Genomic DNA, 11,258 nt, shown 5'->3' on the forward strand with positions numbered 1-11,258 from the left:
TAGTTAACGAATGGGAGGAATTTTTTTTCCAAGAACATATATCGATAAAAAATGGATCTTTGTCTCATTATAGTAAATCTATAACCCTATAATCAACTGGACACCGTATAGATTATTTAATATTTATTTATGTGAATATGGATCATGCATTATAACCATAGCCATTGATCATTTTTATTATGCCGTTTTCATTATAAATGTATCATTAACTCAATCCGGCCAGTTTATTATGTCATTTGCTGTGTCCAATCCGTCTATATATGAAATATAATATTTTTTATATGGGTAAATCGTCAAAGAATTTAACTTATAAAGCAATTAATTAATTAATTAAATAGCTCTTGCACCAGCTTTAAAAAATTTTCCACGTGCATTAAGTAAGCTTATAAATAGCAAGAGAAAGCTATGCATCAGCCACAAACCTCTTGATCAGTTGATCTTCCTAAGTTTCTAATTAAGATGGAGAAGCAATCAACCACCCCGGTTACTAGCAATGAAGATATAGTAATTCGTAAAACATCAAAATATCATCCGACTATTTGGGGCGATTATTTCATCCACCACACTTCTTCTCCTGCTCTCACAGAGGTATTTTATTTACTTCTCTCCACATTTAATCATTATTTCTCACTCAAATTTTTTCATTAATAAACACCTATTCATAAAATATATAATCGTCTTAAAGGAAATTGAAAAGCATTGAATTATTTGTTTTAGTTATTTAAAGGTAATATATATAGTTGTTGAATTTCATGTTTCATGTTTCATGATGTAGGTGTCGGTTAGAGCGGAAGAGCTAAAGGAGCAAATAAAGAACTTGTTTCGAGAAACCAGTGACATATTGCAAATTATGAATTTGATTGATGCAATTCAGTTGCTCGGATTGGATTATCACTTTGAGAAAGAAATAGATGCGGCGCTGAGTTTAATTTCTAAGCATGATGCTAAGAACTATGAACTTTATGAAACTTCTCTATGGTTTCGATTACTTAGGCAACATGGTTTCTATGTGCCTCCAGGTAGTTAACAATATAAATAAACAAAAATTATTACACTATATGTATATATATATATATATTATCCTAATACAAGCTCATGAAAAAAAACTAATCAAATAGTTTGGTCTATATTACAATGTACTATTTGATTTGTTGTGAGATAATTATTAGTATTTTCTCACTATTGTAGATGTTTTTAACAAGTTCAAGGATGAGGAAGGAAACTTCATGTCAACCTTGAATGAAGATGTGAAGGGATTATTAAGCTTATACAATGTAGCTTACCTTAGGATACACGGGGAGTATATACTTGATGAAGCCATATTGTTTACAAAGAATAAACTTGTGTCATTGTTGGACGAACTTAAACAGCCTTTAGTGATATTGGTGTCTCTTTTCCTTGAAACACCACTATGCCGGAGAAATAAACGGCTCTTGGCAAGAAAATATATCCCTATTTATCAAGAGGAGGAAAGGCGAAATGATGCAATATTAGAGTTTGCAAAGTTGGATTTTAATCTACTACAATCTCTTCATCAAGAGGAACTAAAGGAAATGTCAATGTAAGTACATTGAAGTTTCTTTTATAAAGAAATATTAGAGTACTTAAATCTTTTTACATGAATTAATTGTGTGAGTGCCAAAGAAGTTGAATAAATGATTTCAAACTCACATATTATAGTAATTCACATGATTTATTTGTCTAAATAAATATTTTATTGTGGTTTAAACTAATTGCCTTATCTATCTTTTGAAGATGGTGGAATGATCTAGCACTTGCTAAATCACTAAACTTTGCCCGTGATCGAATTGTGGAATGTTATTATTGGATGCATACTGTGCACTTTGAGCCTCACTATTCTCGTGCAAGATTAATTTGTACCAAGGTTATTTCATTCTTGTCACTTTTGGATGACATATATGATAATTATAGCACACTGCAAGAGAGCCAATTATTAACTGAGGCAATTCAAAGGTACCTATTGTATTCATTACTTTGCTACATTTCTATTTTGCTTAATATCGCAATTAGTTGAGTAGTCTACATAGATGATAAAGAATCATAGAAAAAATAAATTCAACTCAAAATCAACAAAAAACTAAAAGTTATAAAATGATAAATTACTGATCTAATTATAAAAGAATAATTAAAAACATAAGAAAAGGAAAAAAAAATTATGAGCTAAATATTGTAAGTTATTATAACAAATAGCAAAATGCATTCTTGATATTCCTTTAAAATAAAAAACAATGAAGACTACTTCTGATTAAAAAAACACATTAGCACCTACTTTATTTCTCAATTAAAGGAGATATGAACACATCTTCTGTCTTGTCAAAACAACTTTAAAATACCTGTAAGTCAACTAATATTTTGATCATTATCTAAAGTTTAGATATCAACAACAAACATGTAACAATATAACATTAAATAAGTATATAGTTATTATTTCTAATTTATTTCAAACTAATTTTGATATTCTTTATAAAGCTTTAAGATATCGTCACAATATAGTTAGTCAATTATGCAATGTTAAGTTTTCTCATTTCAGGTGGGAACCTCAAGCCATTGATGAAGTACCAGAATACTTAAAGGATTTCTATCTCAAGTTACTAAGGACTTTCAAGGAATTTGAAAATGAACTAGAAAGTGATGAGAAATACCGCATATCATTTCTCCAAGATGAGGTATATTTAAGTACATTGTAAAAATGATTAATGTCTCTTTTAACTTGTCAAATATAAACTGATTAAGTTTATCATTTCCTTTTATATAGATAAAAGCTTTATCAAGGTCTTACTTCATAGAAGCCAAATGGGGCATTGAAAAATATGTGCCCCCACTAGAGGAGCATCTAAGTAACTCACTAGTCACCGCTGCATATCGTTTCCTTATATGTGCATCTTATGTAGGCATGGATCAGGTGGCATAAAAGGAGATATTTGAGTGGGTTGCTAGCTTCCCCAAAATCATTAAAGCCAGCTCTATGATTGGTAGACTCATGGATGATGTAACTTCACATGAGGTGATTATTTCAGATAATTAATTTATTTGGTGGATGTTCATATATATATATATATATATATATGATTTTCTTTTGGAATTTTGCAGCTTGAGCAACAAAGAGGACATGCAGCTTCAACTGTAGAATGTTATATGAAAGAGTTTACCACAGATAAAAAAGAGGCTTATAAGAATCTTATGGCGATGGTGGAGGATGCATGGAAGGATCACAACAAAGAATGCCTCAATCCAATACAAGTACCTCGACTTTTAATTGAAAAAATAGTAAACTTTTCAAGAGTAATAGAAGAATTTTACAAGTACATTGACACATACACCTATTCCAAAACTACAACGAAAGATAATGTCAATATATTGTTGGTTGAATCTGTTCTTATTTAAGAGCGTCACACCCTACAAATCCTAGCCAGTGACGATAATCAAAGGCCGGACCAATCACAATTTAAGGCCATTTAATCTACATTTGAATAAAGTGAAAATCGAGTTTGGATGATTTATAGTATGTTATTGAAGTACTGGAATGCCTTAAGTATAAGGCGTATATTGTAACATGCATGTAACATTGTATTAAATAAAATAATTAAGTGCTTGATTATCATAGTCTATAATCATTTTATTTTATTGCAATCTAAAAATCAAGAATTATTTAGAGAGCTAGACTTAAATTTATGTAGTATTTATATATCGTTCAGTTGATATAATTTGTATATTTTGGTTTGGAAATGGAAGAGTTGAGAGTAAAAAAAAAAGAGAAGTTATTTGTGACCAAATAACTTTGGAAAATGATAGAAATTAAATCTAATTTTATTGAATGACAATAAGGTATTTGGTTTTCTAAAATATCCTTCTTGATATCCATAGAAATCAATATAAAGCTCAATCATCATGCTCTAGGTTAATTTTTAAAATTCACACGACTTAAGATATACCAATTTTTTAAGGTTTTTGGAATTTATCATCATGACTTTCAAAGTTATTCATCATTCATAAAATCTTTCTATATTAAATTCACAATCCAAATGCTTGAGGTTAATTTTTAAAATTGATTTTGCATAATTAGAGATTAATTAATCTACAATTCTTGAGAAAGGCTTTGTCCTATTCAACATAAGCACAAGCCAATTTGTGCTCATAGTCCGTTAATTAATAAACTAAATGTAAAAAATAATTTAAGAACCAAGAACTTTATAAATAAAATAAAATTTTAAGAATTTAAGATTTTTAAAAAGGATTAGATTAATTTGACCAAAATACATTTAAATTAGCTATTATTTTAAAAGTTTTAAAAGGTATTTTAGTCAAATTATAAAGCTTGTAATCATTTGAAAAGTGGGTTGATTTGTTTGGATTGTACTTATGACCATGTGTGCATGCTAGGCACGACCATGTGCCATGCTCAGTGCAACTAAAACATGGGAACTTATATTCCCGATTGTAGTTGGCACCTCAATTTTATTTTGATACTATGTGTAGGTTAATAAGCATGTAAGCCATGTCAATGAGGGTTCAGAATGTTAAGACACTTATAAACTAGAGGGGGCCAATAGCCTCGATTGCTTTTTTAAACTTGAGTTGTAGTGGAAACCTTGAAGTGAAGATTCACTAAAATGCTAACATTTTCAATTTACTTGGTATCCACTTTCTTGAAGTGACTAATCTAAGGGCTCATCTCTCTCACACAAATCTTCATTATGAAAATTTCTTTCCCGGAGGCGGAAAAGCCTCGTACAACCAGAAAATACAACAAGAAATACAAACAATATTACAAATGAAATTGAAAATGACTTTACAATAATGAACCTTGCTTTATTTGTTATTTTCTTGCTTTGGTTAGCCTCTTGATGCTTTGAAAGTGCAACGACACTTATTGACAAAACCTTAAGAATAAATTGCTTGAAAACATCATGAAACCCCCTTGTCTAAGGTTTCTCTCAAGTCTCCCAATTGATTGGTCTTAGTCTCAGTCGATTGTCATGTAAGATCCAACCATTCAAACTTGTAGAATGACTCTTTTCGCCCAACCAATATATTGGTGAGTCATACCAATCGATTACTGGCTTCTAATCGATTAAGTCAATCGATTCTGAAACCCTTGTTCTCTCGAAAAAGCACTACCAATCGATTAGTCTAATCGATTGACAAGGCTGAATCGATTAGGCTAATCAATTCAGTAGATTTCTATTTCCTTGCGAAACTCCTACCAATTGATTGTCTTAATCGATTTCAACACCTACTGTGCACTCGTGAAAACCTACCAATCAATTACTCTAATTGTCACGCCCCGGAGGAGACCCTGTCCGAAGAAATTTTGGTAGCATCTCCCCTGTACGGCGGACAATCTGAAACTTTCTACATATCCACATACCTCAGCCACATGCGGCTGGAATAATAGCAGAAATAAAATACAATCACAGACATTCCACGCAGTTTATATAACAAGTAAACAGAACAATAATACTCTGACTCGAAATCAACCCTACTCAACTACACTCGTAAAGCTCAAATCCGATTTTTCCTACTCCACTACACTCATAAAACACAAATCCAATAAACTCACCTCTTCTGCCGTCCAGGCAGGCATGTAGTAAAACATATCGAATAAAAATCCATCAACAAGGACAATCCATACAATATCCAGGTATCAAATAAAACCAAGTGAAAACATGGTCAAATAAGAAGCAAAACAAAACCAAAAGATCCATAAGTCTTCGGGGTCTTCAGGGGACCAGCAACTAGAACTCTCTCCTGACAGCATCATCCTGAAATATAACAACAATGGAGGCGGGGTGAGTCCAACACTCAGCAGGTACAATTGATATGCAAAGTAAGGAAATAACACATAGCACTAATCATGCGTACAATCTCCTGATAAAATAAAGGTAAATGCAAACCGAAGTAAAACAGGAGAGAAACTGTACTAACCAGGACCTGGGTATCAGGACAAACAGTCTGAGTGATATAGAAATCCTGTATGCATGTCAAACATAGGTATCCAAACAATATGCAGCATATAAATGCAGCAAACACAAACACAAGCAATAAATGCATCATGCATATGATGCCAATGTCATGGTCATCCCTGACGCCAGTCAGCCAACTCACAACAAAAGTGGGACCGAGTGGGTAGGGCTGTGACGACCGTGCACTCTGCATCACTACTCCTGATGAGTGACCGAGAGGACGGGATGCTGTCGGAGTACACACATACTCCTACCCCAAATCATAAATGGGAGAGCACAATGCTCTCATCTCCCGGTTCACGATGACGGGGAGGGGTCCCTAACGTGCTACACGCTGCGTCACACTACCCATGAGCGGACCAACGGAGCACCGGAAGAGCCAAACTGACGTGCTACCACGCTGCGTCACGCTACCCCTGAGCGTCAACAACGGAGCACCGAACAGTGATGAAACTGGCGATGTGCTCGATAATAATGGAGCAATCTATCACACAGCATGCAATCATGCGAATGGTGCATGACACTAAGCATGGTAATATACTAAACCAATCTATGGACATATAATGATGTGCACTATAGTGAACAAATCATATCAAAGTACACTGATCAAATAAGGTATCAAACCTAGATCCTGAACATGGTGAAACATGGTTATATCACTACCCCTATGAGCATGTGTAATCAGGTACATAACAACACGAAATGCAAAACAAACAATCAATCAAGCAGGTAACAAGTAATCGGGTAGTGATTAACCGTAACAAATGAGGAACATAATTAACGCAACTTGTTAATTTCATTTCTATGCATATCAAAGACAATAAGTCAAAAGTACCCGCCTCCAATAGGAAAGTCCAATCTGGTCCAAATACGACGTCGAGATACTCGTCTCGCATCAAAGGCCTGTATCACCAATATATATATTTTTATTTAACTACCTTCAAATAAATTTAAAATAGCCAAATAAAATCCTTCAAACCAATTTAGGGAAAAACCCTTATCACATAAGCATTATCCCACCTAAACAAAATCTAACGATACAATGGTTTAGTTACCAAATCTTCAATCCACCACTAGATCAAGAATCCACACTTAATTCCATTTACACATGATTAATCATCAACATAATCAATCACCTAATTCAAACACATAAGCAATTAGGTATGTACCAATTCCTACCTAAATTAAATCCAACTCTGAAACCTCAGCCGATGATCCACAGCCGGAGCAAAGTAATGTTGTTGTCCTCCACATCAAATGTTCCCTAACCAACACATTATATTTAAATTCCAATTTCCTTATAATAATCATAACCAGTTAATGATACCATTCTCCATCTATTATCTACAACAAAGAACAAATTATTTACACTTTACCTCAATTCATAGCCCTCCACACCCAATGATCTTAGCTGCTGAAATCCAAGAAAAAACCCACCGAACAACCCCTTCCAGCCGAAATCCTTCATTGAACAGAATAGGGGAAGATCAAGAATCCAGCGACAGTGCTAGGGCACGGGTGATGTCGGCGGTGGATCGGAAGAACCTGGTGGCAGCAAGCAGTGAATAGGGCACGGCTCGGAGAGAAGCAAAAGAAGAAGAATTGGTCGAAGCAACTTACCCTCCGAGTCGGGAACACCCTCCACTCCGACGATCCTGGCTAGGGCACGAGTAGAAGAGCGGCTTGGGTTTTTTTTTTTCCTCTTCCGGCCGAAGATCCCTCACGCAAGGGAGACGATCCAAAGAAAGTGGCTGAAGGCGATTGGAAAGATGGCTAGGGCTCCGACAGCGCCGGTAGAAGAGAAAGAGGAAAAGTTTTGGGTTCGTGGAAGACTAGGGCATGGTGGCGTCGTCGGGCAAAGACAAGAGAGAGGAGGACAGCGCTAGGGTAGAGAAGCGGCTCGGCCGGTGGTGGCTCGTACTCGCCGGCGCTTGGCAGGGACAGAGGAGAAGGAAACCGCCAGCACTAGAAGGTTAGGGCACGGGTCGGAGCAAATCGAGAGAGGAGGAGGCGCGGGTCGAGGGAAGGAAACAACGTTTAGGGGGGGGGGGGGGGGGAAGAAAAATGAAAAAGGAAATGTATTTATAAATACAACATTTTCTCACTTAAACGGGTATCCAAAACAGGCTTTATCCATACCCATAAATTCGCCCTCCTCAAAACCCAGCGTACGAGCTCTGAAAAATTCCCAGAAAATTTCTAAAAATTTTAGAAAATTCTCTTATTACTATTCACCATTTTTCAGTATTTTACACTAATCGATTACTTTGGCCCCTAATCGATTGCCCTAATCAATTTCAAGCATTTTGTTTTCATAAATTAACCTCCCTCACTAATTGATTGGTGTTGCTCAATAGATTAAGCTAATCAATTTGAGAAGCAAAACCCAAGAGTTTGGATTTAGGGTTTGTCAATCAATTGGTGTAGCCTACAAATCGATTGTTAACCCTAATTTCAACCTTTTCAAGGTTGAATCCACGTCTTGCATGGTATCTAGTTGGCCTCAACCTACCAGGACATCCTCTTCTCAACATCCAATCATCCGTGACCTATTGAGACTTCTCGTTGTCCAGCATCCGACCAACCTTGGCCTACCAAGACTTCCTCACCAAGCGTCTGGTCCTCCTTGACTCACTTGGACTTTCCATCTCGTACCAAGTGTCTGGTCAACCTTTAATCCACTTAGATTTTCATTTGCCAACTTCCCGTTAGACTTTCGATCACCAAGTGTCCAGTCCTCCTTTACCGACTTTAACTTTTTCTTTCCAACCTTCCTGTTGGACTTTCCCTTACCTAACCTATAGTTATGACTAGTCACTTGGTAGACTTCTCACCTTCCTAATCTCCAATTAGGACTTCTCGTTACCTAACCTCAAGTTAAGACTTTTCCTTTGCCTAATTAATCTTAGTTAGGACTAGTCACTCGATAGACTTCTCGCTTACCTAACCTCCAATTAAAACTTCTTGTTGACTAACTTCCAGTTATGACTTTTCATTGCCTAACATCAAGTTAGGACTTTCTCAATCAAGTATTCGGTCCTCCCTTGACTTACTTGACTTTTCTCTCACATATTATCAAATATCGAAACTCAAACTCAAGCTAACCCAAGATTAGTCAAACTATTTAACCTTGACCCGAGGATGATTATACCAACAATCTCTATATTTTTTATGTTTGACAATATATTTAATTTAGGCTGACCCATTAGTCTAACTTCCATCTTCTTTCCATGCTAAAGCATGAATGAAGGTTTTCTTCTAATTTAAATTCTACATTCTCCCCTTTGACACACATCAAAAATCTTCTTCCAAGATTCATTCCTCTTAACTTCCAACCATCTCAATGAAAGTCTCACACCTTTCATCGTGTTTAATGCTCTACCTTAAGCATTCAACTATTTTCCTTCAAAATTTCCCCTTCCATACTCAAATCATGTCTTTTTGAGAGACCTCCCCCTCAAAACATGCTCCATCCTCATCATTGAACCAAAAATGATGTGAAGTCCCTAAACCTTTAGGATACCCAAAATTGAAGTCATAAGGTTAAACATTCAACCTTGAATTGAAGCCTCCTCCTTAACTCCACATTAGTCTTCTTTAACCATTCCTTTCTCATTGTCATCAAGAAAATACCCACAATACTTGTCCAAGCATTATATATTGTTAGGAATAGTTAAATAACCGAAATGTGGCTTAATCAAATGAAATAAATCCATTTCGGCATAAATCAGTCACAACTAATCAATTGGTTTCAGTTACCAATCAATTTCCGCCTATGCCAATTGATTGGTGTCGAATACTGATTGATTCCATAAATTTCTGTACTCGTGGAAATTCACCACTAATTGATTGGCCCAATTGATTGGTGTGTAGCAATCAATTAACTCAATCGATTGCTATATCTGAATTCTGATTTCAATTTCAGACCGAAATTTAGAAATCCATAAATAATTCTATGATTTTCTAAAAATCATGAAATTTCATATAGACATTATTTATGTCATATATTATCAGAAAAAAATAGTTTTCTATAAAAATATATCTCATTTTCAAATAATGATATAAAATTGGAAACCATTGAAAATGTTAATATTTCACTCTAACTTTGCATCTAACTAATTTTTGGTAATTTCTATCAATAAATATATTTCACCAAGATTTTTTAAAATAATTTGAAATAATTTTCAAAAATAATATCCTACAACGATCTTTAGGCTAAATGCACATGACTTACACATTAACTTTTTCCATGATTAGACTTCACAAAATCTATGTGTTTTGATGAAATTAAAACTCAAATAGATGTACTAAATTAACATCTTGAGTTTTGTTCATCCTCCTAACATCTCACTTTTATCTAATGTGTCTTAATACATATACAAGTCATCTTATGGTCTTGTGAAAATATAAAAATTGGGTTTCCCTAAACTAAGAGATCATACATTTCTATCTAGATATTTTAATTTTGATCATGCTATCTAGGATGTCAATTAATATCATTGTTCTTAATTATAAGGAATTCAAAGTTTATGCATGTAAATGAGTATGTCATATATCCAATACACAACTTTTCAAAAGAAAATTTATTATATTCAAATGATGCATGTATAATATGGCATGTAACATTTTTCATAACAATATGAGTGTATGATAGGATGTCATGGTATGTGATAGGGCACATAAATATGGTAGTTCTAACACAAGAGAAAATACCTAACACAAAGAACAATACCTAGATTTGCTATCTAAGTTTCAATAACTAATTGTTAGGCCAAATTAATAATTAGACATAGATGGCCCTAGCTCCCTAGAAAATACCAAAAATCCCAATTTAACATTCCTTTGAATTCTATTATATTTGTACCAATTTGTTTAAGATCAAAACTTCAAGTTTCTTATTGGCACATTTCAAACTCCTTAAGAGTGAAAATCAAGTTCTTAATTTTAGGTGTCATAATACCTTGAAAATGTCCTAAAGTGTCAACTTTACCATGGTTGAGTTAACTACCCTTCCAATTTGAGTTGACATACTCTAAACCCATTTAATGTGAAGAAATCACACTTAGGAATCTAATATCTATTGATACTCCTTGGGTGTACTAGGTACTTACTAGGGATTACTTCCCTAAATGTCTTTCTAATGACTTTCCTAGACTTCTTAGAAGCTTTAGTCATACTAGTCTTCTTAATTAATGTCAACTCTAAGAATAACTTTCCTTGTAACATTAGCTTAACTCTTAGACCTATGGTTAGTTTCATGGCTATATGTAACTT

At 34.4% G+C, this 11,258-nt stretch overlaps 1 protein-coding gene across 1 annotated transcript; it reads left to right on the forward strand.

Moving 5' to 3' along the window:
• The first annotated feature begins 440 nt into the window (after window positions 1–440).
• On the forward strand, window positions 441–3,526 carry LOC121994009 (alpha-humulene synthase-like). The gene is made up of 7 exons (XM_042548207.1): window positions 441–588; window positions 776–1,019; window positions 1,189–1,561; window positions 1,756–1,974; window positions 2,552–2,687; window positions 2,777–3,025; window positions 3,112–3,526. The coding sequence occupies exons 1-6, from the start codon at window positions 460–462 to the stop codon at window positions 2,930–2,932; spliced, it is 1,257 nt and encodes a 418-aa protein (XP_042404141.1). The 5' UTR covers window positions 441–459; the 3' UTR covers window positions 2,933–3,025; window positions 3,112–3,526.
• The last annotated feature ends 7,732 nt before the right edge of the window (window positions 3,527–11,258 follow it).

This window comes from Zingiber officinale, chromosome 6A, assembly GCF_018446385.1.
Source record: "Zingiber officinale cultivar Zhangliang chromosome 6A, Zo_v1.1, whole genome shotgun sequence".
Taxonomy (NCBI): domain Eukaryota; kingdom Viridiplantae; phylum Streptophyta; class Magnoliopsida; order Zingiberales; family Zingiberaceae; genus Zingiber; species Zingiber officinale.